Consider the following 22,915-nt stretch of genomic DNA (forward strand, 5'->3'; position numbering starts at 1 on the left):
CTATCCGATGGGTATGACATTCTATCCACTATGAAACCAACAGATTTAGAAATTAATTCATCCATACTCTAATGGGATAAAAATTCCATTAGATTTCGATACCCATTTGCCGTCTCCTTAGACGGCTTCGTTTCTGATTGCTGCATAGCCGCTGTGTATGGACAACTGTTGCTGCTAACATGAACAGAGCCGTAGGTAGGGTACACAAAGAGCATATGCACGAGACGTAGTTACGCAGACGTCACCGTATTGAAAAATAAAGCACAGCAGCACGCCGAGGTTTGGTATGGTAGCAATTAGCAAAAGACCAGATTTTCACTGGCTTGTTAACACAGCTAAGCAGTATAACGTAAATGATTGATTCAGAGAGATCAATGAGACGATGCCTACTGATGCCATATGTACAAAACCACATGGTGCGCGCGGTCCATTTCCTTCACCAGTCACTCCGAAAGCGAGAGCTCATCGATAAGCTAACCTATCCACCTGAATAGCTGATCGTCCTGCCACGCGGTCTCGAGCAACAACATCCGGCAGCATCGCGCGTGATCGCATCTCGCAGTGGTGTCAGGCCACCAGCAGTACATCCCTGAAGTTCTTCCCCAATAACCGCTGTTGTGCGGTTGTGCGCCCTATTCGTCCTCTGCACCAGCAGGTGCATATACGACCGCTGTTCTGCTGGGTGCATAGACCGAGAAAGAACACGGCCTGTTGTCATGCGGCCAGTCCTGTAATAAACATCAGAAAATGGGTCGTTATCTTAGATGATGTAGGGGGGCAATAAAATAAGAGAAGCAGACTGTGTGCCGCAATACTCAGAACCAGGACTTACAGCAGTGAAGTACTCAGCATCATGATCAAGCCGACTAAATCCACCGAAAAGGCCATCGTCAGAATCTAACACGATCTGACAAGGAAAAAAGAGAAAAGCCATCAGCATCCAGCACAACACATTTGTGTCCCCAAATGGGCTGATTTGAGTACATTTTGGAAACAAATTTCAGTATTACAGAGTTCGATGAAGAAGTCGATAGAAGTTCATAATTTAGTGAAGATAAAAATAAATTATAGGAGTGCTAAACTGCTACATGACTACAGACCACATAATCTCCAGCAACAGATTTATCCATGATGGAAAAATATTGTTAGAACCCCAACAGTGATGAAAGGTTGGATAACGAAAATACAGATGAATGCAAAAGAGTTGCATACCTTGTACTTCCCAGGCTTGAAACAACCAACACGATAGTCAAAATAGCTATTGCTCCAGTGGAAGTTGAACACAAAGACCAAATCTCCTCTCTCGAAGATGATCACCTTATCCTCCTCATGTTTCCGTGATACATATGAGTGATCAGATGTCATGAACTGAAATAATATTGCACATTTCATCAGTAAAATGCACCAATCACCCTCCTACAGAGAGAAATTCCATATCCTCCTCTCCAGCAGTTTTCCTCAATTTATTAATTTGTTTTAGACTCCCTACTAATATAAAAAAAATAACGAGATAGAAATTCTAACAGCGAGCCTACCCCAACTTGCGTGGGACTAGATGCTTTGTTGGTGTTGTTGTATAGAAATTTAGTGGTAACTGGTAAGTTATTGTGCAACAGAGATAAACCAGTGACATACTTCATATTTTCCCTCAAGGTGTTGCATTGCCTGATCAAACTCTTGCATACCACGATATCTAAGATAATCTGCATCTCCCTGGAAAAAAAGATGGATTAAAATTGTATTCAACAACAATGATAACATATGGTAGTATTAGCTTATATAGAACATTATTGATCTTTCCCCAGCAAGATTTACCAAGAAATATGTGGCCAATCCAGATATGTTGAAAGAATATAGTAGCATAGTTAAACTTACAAGGTCAAATCTACGACGGCATTTATCAAAGCTACAGTTATTCCCAGGAATGACAGAGCCATTTGGAAGACTTTGAGGACCTCTTGGAAAATCTATCCATTCTGCCACGTAAAATGAAACTAGTCATAACTTCCTCCTCTGATGAAGTAGGCTACATGCCAGACAAAGAAGAAATACATTATAACTCGTAACTATGCAACATGCAATAAAATTGAAAAGACTAACCGGGATGCCCAAACTCATTTCCCATGAAATTCAGATAGCCTTCACCTCCTAAACCCATTGTGACAAGCCTAATCATTTTATGTAATGCTACCCCACGATCGATTTGAGGTGTTGAAGGCCTGTCCAGAGCCATGAAATCATACATATCCTGCAGGAAAAGAAGTCGAGATGTTCATGTCATTCTGTTCTATTGTGAACCAGCAGTTTACAGCACAATGCTACACTTCTGCATGTACTGAGTATCAACAATATGTGATGATATTTAAGTGGAAGTGTGCTTTTCTAGGAGAAACCAAAAAGCATAAAAAAAATTATCTTCAATGCGCAACCATAGAAAGCCCTTCAATACTCTGGGTAACTAAAGATAAAACATACAAGGACACATTAATGAATAAACAAATGCAAGATGGAACACCTAAATGTCCTTTGGTCAAGAAGCCATCAAATAATACAGATCATAGTTCTAAATAGCGGGATTTAGCGTTTGGGAAGCTCCGCCGCTAAGCTATGTCACTTTTGGCGCTAAATGGAGTTTGCCGCTAATAGCGGCTAAAAGCGCGCTAAAGAGCGCTAAAACGGAGGCATCATAGCGCCGCTATCAAGCCAAACTCAGCATGGGCTTTTACACCATCCGGCCCAAATCACACACCAGCCCAAAACCAGTCAATACACTGTGTTGGAGTCACGACGTGAGGTTTTCTTCAGACGACAGTGGCGGCGGCGGTCCCAGGTCCCAGCACGAGTAGTTGCTTCGACTGGCGGCGGCGGTCCCGATTCGAGGATTTGCTTCGACTGTCCGCTGCTGCTGTTGCTTCTACCGGCAACTTCCTTCTTCCTTTCCCGCTTTAACACTTCACTAATTTGCTTCGATCAGCAACACATTAACGCTGTGAATGCCTGGATTTACTTAGGTCCAGTTTGGCAACTTAGGATTTTTTTTGTACTGCGCTACTACTGTTGGTATTTAGCCTCAGCTATCACTTTGTTCTGCACATGTCTTCATCTTCTTATGTTTATTATGTGCAAAATTACCTGATGTTTGACATATTTTTTGCTCAGCCGCTAAATGGCTTAGCCCACTATGGCCTTTCTTAGCCTTTGGGAGAGGCAGCCGCTAAGGGGCTTAGCCCGCTATTTAAAACATTGACACAGATAGATCTTATGTGTTTCTCCTGATAATATTAGTTTAGCTATGTCCTTTAAATAGGAGGGAGCATAGCGCCTCGACCAGTAGACCTACAAGATCTATGCTCAAGGGACTCCTAGATATTTCAGAAGCAGTTACAAAAATCAGATCCAGTTGCCAAAAACTGCAACCAGATTGATTTTAATTGGGTAAAACAAATTTCTGGTTTCTCCTCAGCTATCAGCATAAACCAATCTGATAGTTTTGATTGAAGCTGCCAATTTACAGAGTTATCATAGGTGAGTTGGACTCATCCTTGCCCTGTTTTCTGTAATGACTTTCTTAGCAAAATATTTGATAGATGATTCATTAGTCAGTTAAGTTTTACTGACTGAAAAGTATTTGCAAGAAGATGTGTGTGTTCAACTGATTAGCAAATCACCATACACACTGCTCTTAGCAATCATTGCATTAGTATCAAGTAACGTGCTCAGTTTGCCCATGCGGCTAATGACTAGTGAACAAACAAATCACTATCCCAAGAAAGACAAGCGATCTGATAGAAAACCATAAGAGTAACAGCTAGTACCTTATCCATCAACCAGAATGCAATTGTCTTGTCACCAACTAGAGCTTGATCATGACTTTCACAATAAGTGACACACTTTTCTAGCCACCTTCTATTTGTTAAGGTGTGCACGATATCACCCATTTCCCAATATTCATCACTTTGCCTGTGGTAATAGAGAATGTTTAAATTTGATCATATCATATGTTTATTTGGAACTACCCAGAATATGTATGAGGTACTAACATTCCAGCTCAAAGTAGGAAATATGTACATGAAGGACACATATTTTACTTGTCACATAAAATACTGGCATGGTCCCAATACACCTTTGACCATTGCATGCTCTGACTGTCGTTATATCTAAAACTAAAAAATATTATAGACATAATGATAAGGAAGTACTAGCTTTGCCATTTGATGATAATTCTACTAATATCTTTTCCCTGCGACAAACCTAAAGCATTTTTTTAGATATTTGGGGCAAAAAGATTAAATAATGACTACATGTGTTTTGGGACGATAAAAGAGAATGAAGGTACTATGTTATTGACACTTCTCATATTGAACCTGATACCACAAATATCATCTAAAGAATAACATAAATGTAGACTTGAATCAATTAAGAACTCAAATATACCATTTTGCATATGTAACCACTAATATTAGACCACTTACTTCAGAAGTTCAATCCATTTGTCTGGGACAGCCATATGAAGGCGATAATCAAAACCAACACCACCATCTTGGACAGGAATACAAAACGTAGGCATTCCGCTGACCTGAACATAATTAGATAAGTTGAACAATGAATGCTGAAGATCTGGCTGAACCTCCTATTTGCATGCGACTGTCATGTTGATGTTCAAAAGCCATATTTTTAGAATCTTAAACCCACAGAAGTTTAATAATACCGGTATAGGCCCAGGCATGTGTACAGTTGGAGTCCATAACTACTTTGCATGTATGTTAAACCTTGTTCCTTTTGCAAAATCTACCATCGTAATAGCATTCCAGGTCAACATTCTCAAGATATTTATGAGGATGACCTTTTCTTTTCACCACCACTACCAACAACAACAACAAAGCCTTTAAGTCCCAAACAAGTTGGGGTAGACTAGAGTTGAAACCCAGCAGAACCCATCAAAGTTCAGGCACGTGAATAGCTGTTTTCCAAGCACTCCTATCTAAGGCTAAGTCTTTGGGTATATTCCATCCTTTCCGGTCTCCTATTATTGCCTCTACCCAAGTTAACTTCGGTCTTCCTCTGCCTCTCTTCACGTTACTATCCTGGTTTAAGATTCGACTACGCACCGGTGCCTCTAGAGGTCTCCGTTGGACATGTCCAAACCATCTCAACCGGTGTTGGACAAGCTTTTCTTCAATTGGTGCTACCCCTAATCTATCACGTATATCATCGTTCCGAACTCGATCCCTTCTTGTATGACCGCAAATCTACCGCAACATACGCATTTCCGCGACACTTATCTGTTGAACATGTCGTCTTTTTGTAGGCCAACATTCTGCACCATACAACATAGCAGGTCTAATCGTCGTCCTATAAAACTTGCTTTTTAGCTTTTGTGGTACCCTTTTGTCACATAGGACACCAGATGCTTGGCGCCACTTCATCCACTCTGCTTTGATTCTATGGCTAACATCTTCATCAATATCCCCGTCTCTCTGTAGCATTGATCCTAAATATCGAAAGGTATCCTTTCTAAGCACTACTTGACCTTCCAAACTAATATCTTCCACCTCCCGACTAGTAGTGCCAAAGTCACATCTCATATACTTAGTTTTAGTTCTACTGAGTCTAAAACCTTTGGACTCCAAAGTCTCCCGCCATAACTCCAGTTTCTGATTCACTCATGTCCGGCTTTCATCAACTAGCACTACATCGTTCGCGGAAAGCATACACCAAGGTATGTCCCCTTGTATGTCCCGTGTGACCTCATCCATCACTAAGGCAAACAGATAAGGGCTCAAAGCTGACCCTTGATATAGTTCTATCCTAATCGGGAAGTTATCCATGTCTCCATCACTTGTTCGAACACTAGTCACAACATTGTTGTACATGTCCTTAATAAGCCCGTACTTCGTTGGGACTTTATGTTTGTCCAAAGCCCACCACATAACATTCCTTTGTATTTTATCATAAGCCTTCTCCAAGTCAATAAAAACCATGTGTAGGTCCTTCTTCATCTCCCTATACCGCTCCATAACTTGTCTTATTAAGAAAATGGCTTCCATGGTTGACCTTCTGGGCATGAAACCAAATTGGTTCATAGAGACCCGCGTTTTTACTCTCAAGCGATTCTCGATAACTCTCTCCCATAGCTTCATAGTATGGCTCATCAACTTAATTCCCCGATAATTAGTACAACTTTGAATATTCCCTTTATTCTTGTAGATCGGTACCAATATACTTCTCCAGCATTCGTCAGGCATCTTGTTCGATCGAAAAATATGGTTCAACAGCTTGGTTAGCCATACTATAGCTATGTCCCCGAGGCATCTCCACACCTCGATTGGAATATCATCCGGTCCCATCGTCTTACTTCCTTTCATCCTTTTCAACGCCTCTCTGACCTCAGATTCTTGGATTTTCCACAGAAAGCGCCTATTGGTGCCATCAAAAGAGTCATCCAACTGAAAGGTTGTGTCCATATTCTCACTATTGAACAATTTGTCAAAATACTCTTGCCATCGATGTCGGATCTCATCCTCCTTCACCAAGAGATGCCCCCTTTCATCCTTAATGCACTTAACTTGGTTGAAGTCCCTTGTCTTTCTCTCACAAACCCTAGCCATCCTATAAATGTCCTTCTCTCCTTCCTTCGTACTCAAATGTTGGTAAAGATCCTCGTACGCTCTACTCTTTGCCACAATTACAGCTCGCTTTGCAGTCTTCTTTGTCACCTTGTATTTCTCTATGTTGTCCACACTCCTGTCATGGTACAAACGTCTATAACATCCTTTCTTTGCCTTAATAGCCCTTTGGACTTCCTTGTTCCACCACATATCTTTAGCCCCGCCTCCTATTCCTTTGGTTACTCCACACACCTCTGAGACCACCTTCCGAATGTTGGTTGCCATCTTCTCCCACATGTTTGTCCTCTTCTTCCTTCCAAGAGCCCTCTTTGATAACCCTTTCCCTGAATACCTCTGACGTCTCCTCTTTTAGTTTCCACCACTTTGTTCTTTCAATCTTAGCTTGTTTATCCCTACGGGCACGCACTTGAAAACGAAAGTCTACCACCAAAAGCTTATGTTGAGAAACAACACACTCCCCTGGTATCACCTTGCAACCCAAGCATGCTAGTTTGTCCTTTCTTCTTGCGAGGACAAAGTCAATCTGGTTAGAGTGTTGTCCGTTACTGAAGGTCACTAGATGAGATTCTCTCTTTCTAAAGAAAGTGTTGGCTATCATCAGGTCAAAAGCTACCACGAAGTCCAGAACTTCCTCCCCCTCCTGATTCTTACTACCATACCCAAAACCTTCATGAACTGCCTCGAAACCTGTGCTTGTAGTACCTAAATGCCCATTAAGATCTCCTCCTATAAAAAACTTCTCACTACAAGGTACAGCTCTAATCAGGCCATCTAAGTCTTTCTAGAACTGTCTCTTAGCACTCTCGTCAAGGCCTACTTAGGGGGCATACGCACTAATTACGTTCAAGACCATATCACCAACGACAAGCTTAACTAAGATAATCCTATCTCCTTGCCTTCTCACTCCCATCACACCATTCTTGAGGCTCTTATCAATCAAAACTCCTACTCCATTTCTATTCGCGACTGTCCCTGTGTACCAAAGCTTGAAACATGTATTGTCCACCTCCTTCGCCTTCTGACCCTTCCATTTAGTCTCTTGAACGCATATATATTTACACGCCTCCTAGTCGCGGTATCAACTAATTCTCTTAACTTACTTGTAGGCGACCCTACATTCCAACTACCTAAACGGATCCTAGTTGGTTCGACTAGCTTCCTTACTCTTCGCACCCGTCGACTTAGATGTGAAGACCCTTGTTCATTTTTCACTACACCCGGACGCCGATGTAGCGCGCCACTAAGGAAGCGACGACCCGATCCTTGTTCACTTGACACCATGCCCAGATCACGACACGGCGCGTCACCAAGGGGGTGCCGACCCGGCCCTTGCCCATTTAACACCATACCCGGGTTCCGATATAGCGCGTCGCTAAGAGGATTACGCCCCAACGGTTTTCTTTCGGGTTTCATGACCTTTTCTTTTCACCAATAATATCAAATCAATTGACACTTGCATATTATGTTAAAGAACTAAATGCAATCTGAGAACATGCGTGCAAGGTAAATAGGAATATAGACTTCCTTCCCAAAATGAATAATACTAACCTAGTCCCTCAGGGGGGGACAAAAGCACCAACTAAATTAATTGCTTTGAGAAGAGTATTTACAAAAGAAAAACACCAAAATATCGTTAGCACTTACATCTTCACCAATGGAAACAGCTTCTGGATAAAGCCCATGAATAAGATCGTTTACCAGCATTAGGTAAACTACTGCATCAACATCAGTGGCAAATCCAAAATACTCACCATAGTTCCCAGTGAATGCCACCTACAGTAAATAACAGCAATTTTAGAAAAGTCAAATATCTCTTTCATCATGTATAACTAAGGTAAGCTATCTTGGACTTGGTAGTTGGCCTAGGAGACGTGATACATGTAATTATGCAGAGCAATTATTTCAGAAAACGGACAGCACAATGCAACCACCGGAGAACTGTGAAATCAAACTACCAGAATCATCTGGTAAACTTACTTGTAATCCATGGTGAGTATACATCATGGAGGTCACCCCATCAAATCGAAACCCATCAAACTTATATTCTTCAAGCCACCATCTTGCATTTGACAGCAGATATCTCAAAACCTGCACAAAACATAATGTTGCGTATGTATGTATGTATGTATGGAAAGATAAATAGGAACTATTAGCTAATACATTGTGCACATTACATACTTCCCAACTCCCATAATTGAATAGGCGAGAATCCCACATCCAATGATGGCCCCGTGGACCACCATGGAAGTAATGTGTATCAGTGCCATCGAAACCATTCAAACCGTCCAAGGTATTATTTGATGCATGACTGCAGGATACACAGAAATATTGGTAAATCTATGCAATTCAAAAGGACAAACCAATTGAGACATGGAGTATGTTGAGTTATCGTCTTATTGAGAATACAAAGGCCAGAATACAAATTTCAACTGGCTAAAGCAGGTGGATTTCTTAAAGCCCATTTGACTGCCTGTACAACTCTTCCGTAAAGATATTGGCAAGTGTCTACGTTGTGTTCCTTCTTTACGTCCCTTACGAGAAATATACCAAGTATGGATTAAGCTCAGTAACTATGCGAACATGTGTAAATGGAATGAGGATGATAAGTGGCGCCTAGGACCATTTATCCATAAGAAACCAACTATACTTTCCCAACTCACAACTTCTATGTAGCAGTGTAGCATCACCTAGAAAATTTCCAGGTAAGTGAGTTTATTGCATCTGAGCTTCTCTGTCCATATCCACACCATCTGTGTGACTATTTATAAAGCAAGGTTCCAAGAAGTATCTACTCATAGGTGTCAAATACATTTAACTTCCAACTGAGTTAATACATCTAACAAAAAAAAATCAATGGTGCAATTCTACTGCATGATAAAAATAGGGCCATCCAACGAGGCAACCTATAAAAATAGACCCAGTCTAGAATAACTGAACAGACATACCTATGAACAATATCCATGAGCACTAGCAAGCCAAGCTCATGCGCTTTGTCAATCAGAGATTTTAGGTCCTCTGGAGTCCCAAAACGGCTACTTGGTGCAAAAAAATTTGTAACATGGTACCTGAAAATGGAAGTATACAGTAATCATATAAAGTAAGAAAACTAAGGATTGTTGTATGGCCTACGAAAATAATGAAGTGGATCCAAATGTTTATGTTTGTACAAAGCATTTAGGATGCAAGAGTTCCGATGGATGAAAAAAAAACATAAACAACGAAGAGAAATGGATGTATCATCCATTGAAAGTGTGAATACCCAAAGCTTGCATAATAAGAGTGTTCCTGGATTGCCATTATCTGTACTGCATTGTATCCAAGCCTTTTAATTCTTGGCAGCACCTCATCTCTGAAGTTAGCATACGTATTTATCTTTGGTTCCTGTGTAACAGATCATCTAAAATACTCAGTTTATCTCAAGTATAGATGATCATAGTTTCTAGTACTGAAACTTCAATTACCCAACAGAATGGTACAAACCAATCACCCATAAGCCACCTTTATTTAAAATGGTCTTTCTTATCCTTACAAATAGTTTGCACAGCTTTCTATTCTGAAACTACTAACATGGCAATACTTATTACCACAAAGACAACATTCACATATAACTAAGTTCTCGAAACAACAAACCATGTTTTCCATTTATGTTAATATGGAATGTCTTTACGGAAAAAAGGAATTTGGAATCATGCAAGAAAATAGAAGAAGACCTGATATACACATATTATAATCTTTATGCAAATTAAGTTCCACATTAACCAATTTAAAGATGTACCAAAATCTGACTAGCTGCCACATGAATTCAATGTGTTTGAGAGAGTAGCTAAGTGAAGAACAAACAGAGAGCAGCTAAGTGAAGAACAAACAGCTTTTCTTCCTTTCTCTTTTGCAGAAGAAATATGAACAATTGGATGTTAAAAATATTACAGAAGTGGTATGGACTATAAGGGACTAAACAATAAACACAGCAATAAATAAATAAATTATAACTTATTGGCATACCGGGCTACTCATTCCAACATGTGATTCGTATATCCGCAGTGACTTTGGCCGCTTAGGTTGAGGGTGTTTGAATACATATTTCTCCTGCATTGTGCATGTAAAAAACCGTTAGTAAATGGTCAGAAAAAGTTTAAAACAGAGAAGCGAACCAAAAAAAGAGTAAGCAGGCATCTCTAAGAGGCTCAAGTGGAACAAAGACACACAGAATCCTTTCCACTAACAAGAAGACATATTGTATATGTCACTACCAAGATTCAAAATATTGTTCTGTATCCACATGCTATAAGAAAGAAGTTGAAAATAAAATGATACTAAGCAGTGGTAAGCATCAAAACCAATGCTATTAAAAATGCAAGACAAAAACTAGAGCATATACCTCTTCAGGTGGATCATAATATATACCATTGTATGGTATTTCACCTGGAGCCTGGACAGAAAACTTGATCCACGCAGGAATGGAATCCTTCACACCAGATGGTGTATCCAACCGTATCTAGAAACAATAGGAAGGAGAAAAAAACAAGTCCCTTTAGCAGACACAATCTGAAGAATGCTTTCGCTCCCAGACTAACCAATCAGAAAAATCTACCTTTACACGTGAGCCATGAGGAATAGCAGGGGAACCATCAGCATTATTAGGCAGGAAAATCTCCCAAACGCCATACTCATTCTAAAAGTGATAATTCCATATATCAGGATAAATAGAAAAAACAATACTTATGAAATGGAAATGTGTTTGTATGCAATGAAACCTCATCAGCTTATCTCACATTAAAATGTGCAAAAATGTTCTACAGATCATTAATAACACAACCACATCCATGCCACCTTGCATCAATTTTTGGATTTAGGATTAAATGATATGATGGTTGATTGATGGTTAAGCAGAAGTATAGAACCAAGGAATCAGTGCATTCATTGTACTGAATTTATACAATATTGTTAATCTGAGAACTTCAGGCTCAACTTGAAGGAATGTGTGAACAAGTCAAATAGACACAGTAGATGAAATATATCAACAATTACAAGGCAAACACGGAATATCGCAGAACTGTAGACATACTCTGGTCATAGCATCAGCATTTGGATTCCAGTTGTTGAAGTCACCTACTAATGCTGCAGACTGCAGTAAGATGTAAGAATCAGTTCTTAAATCTTAATGAGTTGATCAGCAAGATAAACTATCACTTTGAAGAGAATCACGATATTCGTGTGAACTATCTGTATAAGTCTTGTGCACAAGGTCTCAAGTGAACCATGAACATTATCAAGTGTTAAAAAGTTGATTGCCAAGACTTGCTGAGACATACGTATGCTCCAGGAGCCCATTCTCTGTAAGTGATACCTTCAGCGCTGGAAAAGGAAGGGGAAACAAGTAATAAATATTTGCTCATATGATGTCCGGTTTACTAAAAAGAGCATATTCATGTGGCTGTAAATTTACCTGCGGGTAAATCCAAGCTTTTCGTACCCGCGTGAAAATGCATCCAAACCACCTTCATGTTGATCAATAGCCGCACGCATTCTCTTGTATTCACTGTATCTGTTGAATCCACCAAGGCAAACCAAGCAAAAAATGACAAATTTGCACTTTTCCCAACAAAAGCAACAAATATTGGAGCTCAACTTGTCCAATTGTCGGCGCATCGGCAGAGTAAATTGCACACCCCGCTTACCAGTTACACATTCTTATCAGTTTAGTTGCTCTGTTTGAATAATGATAAGCAGCGATGAAAGTAATTTATATTGCATTATGAGTTTCAAATATAGAAGTTATGTTTTTCAGTCATTAATTCCAAACTGCTTTCTAATACAGCCACAAAACCATGATGAATGATCCCATTAAGAGGGGAGCGTGATTTCAGCAGCTTAGCTCAGGGTTAACAGCTTACCGGTAGTCAAGGTGGCCCCGAAACCCTTCCAGCATTGGGTCAATCTCATATATTCGCTGACCATCTCCTGGTGGGGAGATAACTCGTGGTTTCTCCTCCACGAGTGGTGCTTTGGCTTTGATGGCTGCCTCAACTTTGGAGCTTGCTTCAGCCGCTGCTGAGGTTGCTTTAGCTGCTGATGAGTATGCCTTCTCCTCCACAACCAGTTCTGCGTCAGGTATCTACATCGAAGAAATAGATAAGTTGTATATAGAACAGCAGAAATAACCAAAATGGTGTATTCCTTAGTGATCTTCTTGCTAGGTGTAGGTGGGATCACAAGCTAACATGTCAGTAGCCCAAGAACCAGCACGGTGTCCTAACCAACAATGCACGAGGCTTTGCACAATGCCTGATATGAGGAGCGCAAAAGCTGACCATCCCCCATAATTTGATTTCATCAGACATTTGGGCAAGCGTATCATCATGAAGGCACAGAAGGGAGACAATCGAACCTGTAGTTCTTCATGCTGCTCTGGAGTGTCCACGACAGGCTCCGCGGAGGAAAGCAAGTCATCACTGCCACCTCCAGGCACCAGCACCTTTCCAGGAGCACCAGCACAGCTCAGAACGGTACCTGCAATTTCCAAAGCCAGCTCCACTGATAAGAACTGAGAAAATAACACCACCAATTTCGATCCAGGCTGCGACGATTGAGAAAGCAAAATAGGAAGAAAACGAGGAAACGCATTGGCTCAGACGTTGAAACGATCGCTGTAGCAACTGGTAACACTAACGCATATTGGCGCAACAAAATGCAGGTTCCAGGTTCAGGAACCGCGCTCGATCGCTTCCACCGGTCAGAATGCAGCGCGTATGAGAATCAGAACCACTCAGGATCCAGGGCAATCCCTCTTGGAACCAGCAAGCACATACGCATAAGCCACACGAGTGTAGAGAGAGAGAAGCGAGGAGAACCGGTGTGGGGGGTACGACCCCGGATACCCACGGCAGACTACATGGGCTGCGCCGCCAGGGGTGGTCCAGCCCACAAGACGAAGACTTACGGTGCACGGTACTGCTCGGCGTGTACCGCAAGACATCAAGGGCGATATCCTGAAGATGCTACGAGATCTGTTAGGATATGCTCGATCCCGTGATTCCTGTAACATGTTATTACTTACCGGTTAACTCCTAGATCTAACCGACTTGTAACCCTACCCCCGGCTATATAAGGCGGGTAGGGGACCCCCTCAAAACACACGCAATATCATACGATAGCCAATACAAACCAACAGACCACAGGAGTAGGGTATTACGTCGTGCAGACGGCCCGAACCTATCAAACTCTTGTGTCTCTGTTGCCTTCTTGTTCTTGATTACGCGCACCTCTGCTGATCAATTTACCTTCGTGGGATACCTCTTGGAGGACTGCCAACAATATTCTGTCGACAGTTGGTGCGCCAAATGGGGGTGTGCGTGCTGTTTCCATGACGAACAAGATGGTACACTTTTCAAGCTCTTCGTCCTCTCCAAAGCCCGGCCAGATCTTTACGGTCGGATTGATCTCTTGGGTCATCAATGTTGACGGAGACGGATAGATCTTCAAGCCGGTGCAGATCGATTCTGCGCCGACCACACCAACGCCCGCAACAGCAGATCCGATCTCGAACCGCCTCCGAGGTCGTTTTCACCAATAACTCACCGCCTGCTGCCCCGCTACTCGAGGAAGCAGGTCAACAACGATGATCTGATCGCATCCATCGATCAGGTCGGCCAGAAGCTCGCCGACTGCCTCTCCCTCACGGAATCGGCTCTAACCACTCTGGTTTGGCGCCGACCACCTTCCGGTTCCGATCTATCAGAAGCCGACCAAGAAACTCGAGGGTCAAACAATTTCGTCAACGCCGACCAGATAACGCCATACGCCGCCGACAAGATGTTCTGTCTAAAGCTAAGTCACGTTTTAATATTTTTCTAAATATTCTCCAACATTCGTATATCTCCGTGATGTTTCTCCGAGCTGTTTTCCCCATGTTTGTTTTCCGAACGATTTTCTTTCATGTATATCATCTTAAAGATAACATACAGCTAAGCCTAAGGCAAATCCCCGAACAACCATGTTGATGCTCGGATGTTTCCAGAGACGGCCCTATCTCTGACTTCTCCCTACACGTGCACGAGCGCCTACCCTCTGCGTTAGGGGTGGTCGGCAGCGGCTCCTTAGCGACGCCCTGCTCTTCCTACACGCACATGAGCTCCGCGCTCCGCGTTATGGTTAACAGGCTAGCTAGGGCTGGAGACTCAGCTACACACTAACTGGTCGGACAGTTTATATTAAATATAAACACATCTTCAGAATAACACTAAGTGTTCACACCAACTGATCGCCGAGCTGCATACGCTATTTCATCACCATTGCTGATTCTTCTCCAGAGTTCATATATTTTATTTTTACATCATGTACTACCCATTCTACACATTTGTTTCACAGGGGCACGGTTCAGTCAACGAGCTTACGCTCAGGGACTGGACAAGATGATCATCGTCCGGGTGGTCGAACCACCTATCAGACGGACTTCACCGCCAAACAACTGGTCGGACTGCTCGGCGCTCACTCCTGCTCGGCGTTCACTTCACCGCCGACCAGTTGGTTGGACTGCTCATCGCATGGGCTTCATCGTCAGTTATGCTGGGGCTCACCAGCTATGCTAGGGACTCCTCGGTGTTCCGATTCTTCGTGCAAGCGTCGGCAGCTAAGCTGGGGACTCCCTTGGTGGTCGGATCTTGCTACGTCTCATCGGTGTGCTATCAAGTTGCTCCATGCTATTCGGATCAGGGTGCTGATCTTGGGCATCACATCCGGGGTCTTATGAAGTACATGGCAGATGACGTTAGCAAGCTCTCATTAAAAATTCTTTGACCTTGCTACAAGATATCTTTAAAATCTTCCAACAGACTCGGGGACTACGTGAGAGTACACGTCATCTCGCGATGATTGTATTTATTTCTACACTGGTTTCCAGCGACATTGGGGACTGGGCCAGCACCTAAAGAGGACCCTAGCACCACGTGACTACTTCACCTACTGTCAGGCTTGGGAACTAAGTAGGCACGCTTCACCTTGCGGTGAATGTGCATTTTTCATTTCAGGGCTCAGCCTATAAACTGGTTGCCTGGTAGGCTAGTCTTCTTTCTTTCTTCTACTTTCTGGACTATGGCACCACGTGACCACGTCACCTACTGTTGGGCTCGGGGACTAAATGGGCACAATTCACCTTGCGGTGAATGTGCGCTTTTCATTTCATGGCTCAGCCCGTGGATTGGTTGCCTGTTTGGCTGGTCTTCTGTCTTTCTTCTACTTTCTGTGCCCTGGCACCACGTGACCACGTCACCTATTATTAGGCTCGGAGACTAAGTGGGCACACTTTACCTTGCGGTGAGTGCGTTTTCTTTAATCTGTTCATTGGAAGACTCCGTGCCTCCTGAAGTTGAAGAAGATTATCTCTTTTTCTCGTGGTAGGACTCTAAGTGGGCACACTTGGTTCACAGTGAGGAAATTTTTGATTTTGAACTTGAGCTCCTTACATCCTTCTGTCAAGTCTTACTTGGGCTTGGGTAAGCCCGGGCTCGGCCGGATAGTTAAGCTGGTCAGTTACGGTCTACAACTGCTCGGCGACTCATTAGGGTGGTCGGACTATGAGTCTGACTGCTCGGCTTTGTTTACACCAACTCGGATAAGCTCAGGACAGTGTTGCACACCGAATACAAGGCGCACGGGGACTAGCTATGGGGGTACGATCCCAGATACCCACGACAGACTACATGGGCTGCGCCGCCAAGAGTGGTCCAGCCCACAAGACGAAGACTTACGGTGCACAGTACTGCTCGACGTGTAACGCAAGACATCAAGGGCGATATCCTGAAGATGCTACGAGATCTGTTAGGATATTCGATCCAATAATTCATGTAACATGTTATTACTTACCAGTTATCTCCTAGATATAATCGACTTTTAACCCTACCCCCAGCTATATAAAGCGGGTAGAGGACCCTCAAAATACACAATATCATACGATAGCCAATACAAACCAACATATCATAAAAGTATGGTATTACGTTGTAGTAGATTATCCGAACATGTCTAACTCTTGTGTATATGTTGTCTTTTTGTATTTTATTATGCGCATCTCTACCGATCAATCTATATTCATGGGATATCCTCGGAAGACTGCCAACAATCACCCTGTTCGTTTGGACTTGTTTGGTTGATAAACCATGACTAAAAGTACTAGTCGGCTAATTTAGTGTGAGAAAAAAATATTATTCGTTGATTGAAAAAAGAACGATTTATAAGACAAACAAACTCCAACGAACGGGGTGAATATTCTGTCCACAGCCGGCGACCGACTGACTAACAATAGAGGGGAGGGGGGAGAAGCGAGGGGGAGCCGTACGAGAGAAGGCGTCCTTCCTCCTGAAGAGCACCGTCGGCAAGTCCACCCCACTCCTCCGCTCCCCGCCAGATCGCGCTGAGCCGCCGGGCCGCACGCCCCCGAGCCTCGCGCCCGCGCCGGACACAGCGAACGACGCCATCCCGCACGCACCCAGCCGCAGATCCGAGTCCAACCGCCCGCACGTACGCACCCACGCGAAGCGAGTGCACGCGTGGAGGGGAGTGGCGGCAGCTGAGGCCGAGCAGGAGCGGCGCGAGATATTATTAGCCCGCGGCGGGAGCGAGCAGGGCTGGGGACTGGGGAGGGAAGGAGTGCTGGAGTGGGGGAGCAACGTGTGCGGCGGAGGCGAAAGGCAGTGGCGCTGCATGGGGATGGGTGAGGGAAAAAGCCAGCAGGGTGGGGGCCCGCGGAAGAGCGTGTGGCGTCGTCTTCCCCGTGCGCCCGCGCCGGAGGTGGCAGCGGACGGACGGAGACGTGCGGTGGGGATCGCGAACCAACGGCTGGGAGCGCGTTCCGTTGAGTAGGCCTGCCGCTAGCCCGCTACCGCCTACCAGTAGTCCAGCACCAGTAGAAGTCCCGTAGTCCCGTAAGCTACTACTGGCTCTCCGTTTTTCTCTGAGAGGGGAGGCTCGCTCGTAAAAAATGCGATGTGCTTAGCTCCTTCGTTCACAAGAGTCACGGCTATTCGCGCCATGTTTCCATCATTGCTTTCATGTGTCTTCTAGCGCCTGGTGACGGCGCTTGCTCGTGCCCCGTAGATCGTGTGTCGTGCACTGGCGTTCGCTATCGTGCCCCGTCTAGGGTCATGTTTAGTTCCCCCAATTTTTTTTGAATTTGGCACTATATAAAAAAAAGATTTTCCATCACATCAAACTTGTGGTATATGTATGAAGTACTAAATGTAGATGAAATTAAAAACTAATTACACAGTTTGATTGTACTTTGCGAGACGAACGTTTTGAGCCTAATTAGTCAATGTTTGGACAATTATTACCCAATACAAACGAAATGCTATAGTGTGCTGTAGTACACCTGTATTTCCTGGCGGACGTCAACTTTGGCCGGAACTAAACGCGGCCTAGGTTTCTAGAATAGATGAATTTGCTTGGATGTTTTTGTCCGCAGGTGGAAAGATCTTCCAAGAGACTAGAGGGCGATCGTCCGAGCGAATGAAATGAAGGGAGCATATTCTCATCCCTGTGGGATTTAATGCGTATCCTTAGCATCACGAACGGGAATACGAAATGTTCCCAGCATTTTATATTTGATTTCATAAAAAAAAGATCTACTATATTTTAGGTGTCTGAAATATAGCAGTTGCCTCGGCGACATATTCCAACCGTCAGATTTGAATGTAGCGCGTGTTCAGTTCCACCTCTAAATCCATAAAAGTGCTACAGTACCTATTACATCGAATGTTTGCGGCCCGTGCATGAAGCATTAAATGTAGACTGAAAAAAAACTAATTGTACAGTTTGGTGGGAAATTGCGAGACGAACGTTTTAAGCCTAATTAGTTCATGTTTGAACACTAATTGTCAAATAAAAACTGAAAGTACTACAGTAGCCCAAAATTCAACTTCCTAAAGCTAAACACGCTCGTAACGTCTACGATATGTCTTGTTCTGTTTATGTTAAGCAAAATCGCCTCTATTTCCTGGGACCCACCTGTTCCTCTCCTACACATGCGGTTCCAGAAACAATGTCCGAAAGAGAGAGCCAGTCCAGGTAAGTTGCGACGCCATGAGAGATGAGTACCCATGAGCACTGAGTTTTTTTTACAGCACGAACCACATGTCGTCCGAACAAAAGAAGAATTTCAGGTGACTCATGCATAGGAAAAGTGTAAAAAAACATGGTCAAAACTTTAAACAAGACTACTTCTATGACAACGAGATCTCACTCGCCACTGTCATCTTGCCTAATGCACAAATTTTAATTACTTATTATTATTCAATCTGCCTGTTAAGTCCGGCTAACGTTGGTTTGTTGTGATAGAAAAATGTCATTGATTGGTTGATAAGCCCTGACTGAAATCAACAAGCGAACATGTTGAATACTAGAAAGCGTGCAACCGTGCAACCCAAGCATAGTTTAATACATTAGAAAGCGTGCAACCGTGCAACCCAAGCATAGTTTAATACATTAATCACTCGTTGATACTAGATACGAGGGAGATTTTTCTATAGCTTGTCGACTGGTGCTGACTAGTAGGGGATGATAGGAACCGTCACAAACTTTTTCAGTCCCTATCGGTGATCGCTTTCGGTCGCCCGGGCAGTTCGCCGCACAGTATCAGAAACAAACGGACTAAGGGCCTATTTAGAATCCAAAATTTTTTGCGCAGTAACCGTCACATCGAATCTTGTGGTACATGCATGGAGTACTAAATGTAGACGAAAAAAAAGCTAATTACACAGTTGGTCGAGAAATCATAAGACGAAACTTTTGAATCTAATTAGTCCATAATTAGACACTAATTACCAAATACAAACGAAATGCTACAGTGAGTCAAAATCCAAAAAATTTTGGATCTAAACGGGGCCTACAAGGCCCGGCCGGGGTACGGTGGGGCCTACGGGCAGCCGCGCTCTCCTCCTGACCGTCAATTCGGCCGAGCTGATATTTCGCTGATCTACCGCCAGAAATTTTCACGGCGCAAAACGGCAAGCGAGCCTGCACCGTGCTCCGTGCCACACGCCCCTCCCTTCCAAAGCTATCGATCAAGAGAGGGACAGCATGTCATCACACATCGTCAGCCTGGCTGGGATTATACGATATACGATCGTGGATTATAAGTTAGAATAATTTTTTTCTCTCATACTAAATTATTCAAATCAGCCTATTCGTCCGGTTCTGCAGAGCTACTTCAGCAGTAAATAATCTACGATCATTTACGACGAAACGAACAGGCTGCATGTTACAATAGGAAATGTGCTGACGTGTAAAAGAAAAGCATTTTCGTCCTGTTCTGCAGAGCTATTTCAGCAGTATTTTTCTCACAATAAATCAACATAAGCATTAATATAGGCTAAATTTCAACAAAACGAACAGGGTTCTTGAGACCTGGTGGAAATCTCGAATGCACACAGGCAGCCATGTCATAAACTCACACAACTGACAAGCATGTAAAGTTTATTGCCCTACAAGGTAGCATGCCCGTGCATTGCTATGGGACAACTAAACTTTTATACTAAAAATACACGGATCACACAATAATATGACAATACTGTCTGACAAATCATTCCCGGTCCAATATGATGTTCAGCCCATGCGTTGCTACGGGTGTTTTAATTCACACGATCCTATATATTCCAGCCAATACATAGATGAAAGAAATGACTTATGTGCACTATTGTTTTGATTTGAGTATAGGCGTAGGCAACGGTTACACTTTGTATGGACAAATGTCTTATAAGAACAGCTTGTAGTTCACTTTACTAAGCACCGCCTTAGAAGCCAATTATTGTCCACCATCAATATCTAAGCTGTTTAGATTGTAGGGAGATATGACCTTTGTGAATTGCAAAACTTTCGAATCCACCTTCGAACTAATACAATAGATGAGGCAATCTAAGATGCAGTTTCATAAACATACATGGTCAAGTAAGTCCAATCTGTAAGCTAGGATCTTTTTACCTGGACCATGATCAACCTCTGCAACTAAATCTAATAAAAGCAATTGACTTATAAAAATGGCCCGGTAAATTTAATAGGAACCCATGCAAGGGACAAAACTGTTTCTTGAAATGTAGCAATTTACATCCGGAACATGCTCATTCAGCTTTTCTCTTCTTATTTTCATCACTTTTTTTATTTGCACCCACCAATAGACAGATATTACATACATGCAAATTTAAGAGGGCATCACTGAGACTGACGGAGCTAGCATATGTTTTGAACATTCTGAGCCAGCAGGAAAATTAGATGATTCTTTTTTAGTTCCGAACATGGATGTACCCATAGGGTTATTTTTGGCTGTACTAACCAAAAATCTTACGATGGTCTCTCCTTTACTACTATGCATGGTTGTTTCACTATGTTTTGGACATTCGGAGCCAACAATAAAATCTAATTTTGGCTGTACTAACCAAAAATCATATGAGTTCTGGATACAACAATGCATGGCCGTTTCGCTTCGCAATTCCATAAAACAATGCTTTACAACTCTAGGAAACAAAGTCAGGAATCAAGTTATTACTTGGTTTTCGCATCTCTGAATATTCCTTAAGTACACTTTAATCTTTGGTTCAAGTGATTTTTTTGTATTGTTTGCAATGCACCATCATTTTGTGGCGTTTGTTGTTTGTAGATCAATAATGCGAGAATTTCAGGTGTTGACCGTGATCCGGTTTTGTTTGCCACAATCAAGGATAAGGTACCCTTGATCTAAAGCAAAATATCACAAAGTATTGCAAATGTGCAGCTTGTGAGCAATTCTCTTGCACTTCTTACATTTCACACCGAGGCACATTAAGGCGAATGCAATTGTATTTCACAGTTTCAAAGCACCTATACTACTCATTCTGATCTAATATAGCTTGAAGAATAGTGGTTAGGATATAAACATCTTCATTGGACGTTGATAATTCCTAAATTATGCAATTCAGCTACGACGTTGCTACATCATTTGATTGTTAAATATTTGTCTGCCCTGACTAACTATGCACTGATTGCACAATTATATTATACCAGAAAAAATAGTTCTAGAATAATTGACATGTCCATGAAGTATAGGGCCTTGTTTAGATTGCAAATTTTTGCAATCTGGACATTGTAGCACGTTTCGTTTGTATTTGACAAACTTTGTCCGATCATGAACTAACTAGGCTCAAAAGATTCGTCTCGTGATTTACAACCAAACTATGTAATTAGTTATTTTTTTATCCTACATTTAATGCTCCATGCATGCGTCCAAAAATTGATGTGGTGGAGAGAGAGTGAAAAAACTTGGAATTTAGAGGATGATCTAAACGAGGCCTAGGTCGATGGCATGGATGTAAATCAGAGAGTTGAATGGATGAGAGAAAATTCAAAAGAAAGATACGATGAAGCTATACAATGTATGAGAACAAACCACCATGGCACTATATTAGATATTGCCTTATTAAGTCTGCTCATTTCAAATGTCACAAAATATCATTTCTACTAGGGTTTGCATGCAATGAAATGCTCACTTAGTTTTAGTCTAATTTTAGTTACTGAAGATCGCTGACATTCCTTCTTTTTGAGCAGAACTTCAACAGTGAAGACCTTAAGAAGGAGTTTGATGACATTGACAATCTCACTAAAAATAAACTGGCGGAACTGTTGAATAAGTTCCTAGAGGATTTTAAGGCCAACTTAGTAGAGGCACATGGGTGGCCAGCCTATAAAGTTGCCAAAGCGGCACTTAATGCATATACTAGGATTCTTTCCAAGAAGTATCTTACATTGCATATCAACTGTCTGACACCTGGTTATGTCAAGACCGATATCTATATGCACATGGGAGTATTAACACTTGAAGAGGATGCTCACAACCCTGTGAAGGTTGCTCTCTTGCCTGACCATGGACCAACCTGTGCTTATTTTGATCTGAATGGTGAGGCGTCCTTTATGTGGTCATGTTATATGATCGTATTTCTTTTACTCCTTAGCTTCTGACTAATCCAGATGTCTTTTGTATGATCTCTCTGAGATGTTTGCATATTATAATTGGTGTGGTGTTCAAGGTGTGGGTGGTATTTAGATGTCTGGAAATATTGCAGACGCCGAAAGTTCTAAAAAAAGTTGCAATAGACAATGCCGATGTGGGCGATGGGTACCATCACCATCTGATAGTAGCAAGTAGGGATCCAGCGGATTTGACCCTACATGTCATAATTGATTTTCAGGGAGCACTACTACAAAATGGATTGGGCGATGGGTACCATCTCCATCTGATAGTAGCAAGTAGGGATCCAGCGGATTTGACC

The 22,915-nt window shown here is 42.5% G+C and overlaps 1 protein-coding gene and 1 pseudogene across 3 annotated transcripts; one reads left to right on the forward strand and one right to left on the reverse strand.

Moving 5' to 3' along the window:
• Window positions 1-200: 200 nt before the first annotated feature.
• LOC136497763 (1,4-alpha-glucan-branching enzyme 2, chloroplastic/amyloplastic-like) lies at window positions 201-17,341 on the reverse strand. Of its 3 annotated transcripts, XM_066493617.1 has the most exons (23): window positions 16,960-17,341; window positions 13,018-13,139; window positions 12,524-12,744; window positions 12,076-12,174; window positions 11,942-11,984; window positions 11,695-11,754; window positions 11,221-11,301; window positions 11,008-11,124; window positions 10,632-10,715; window positions 9,889-10,010; window positions 9,575-9,694; window positions 8,808-8,937; window positions 8,607-8,717; window positions 8,274-8,402; window positions 4,473-4,576; window positions 3,816-3,960; window positions 2,101-2,248; window positions 1,876-1,976; window positions 1,636-1,713; window positions 1,213-1,368; window positions 833-907; window positions 585-728; window positions 201-552 (listed from the first exon to the last, which is right to left on the reverse strand). In XM_066493617.1, exons 1-22 carry the CDS (start codon window positions 17,324-17,326, stop codon window positions 633-635), a joined length of 2,709 nt encoding a protein of 902 aa, XP_066349714.1. In that variant the 5' UTR covers window positions 17,327-17,341; the 3' UTR covers window positions 201-552; window positions 585-632. The 3 variants fall into 3 exon arrangements, with proteins under 3 accessions (XP_066349714.1, XP_066349713.1, XP_066349716.1); XM_066493616.1 differs by having other exon boundaries at window positions 201-728; XM_066493619.1 differs by lacking the exons at window positions 201-552; window positions 585-728; window positions 833-907; window positions 1,213-1,368; window positions 1,636-1,713 and having other exon boundaries at window positions 1,888-2,026.
• Window positions 17,342-21,951: 4,610 nt separating this feature from the next.
• LOC136495752 ((-)-isopiperitenone reductase-like) lies at window positions 21,952-22,604 on the forward strand (annotated as a pseudogene).
• Window positions 22,605-22,915: the final 311 nt, after the last annotated feature.

The sequence above is a fragment of the Miscanthus floridulus genome, chromosome 12, assembly GCF_019320115.1.
Source record: "Miscanthus floridulus cultivar M001 chromosome 12, ASM1932011v1, whole genome shotgun sequence".
In the NCBI taxonomy this organism is placed as follows: Eukaryota; Viridiplantae; Streptophyta; class Magnoliopsida; order Poales; family Poaceae; genus Miscanthus; species Miscanthus floridulus.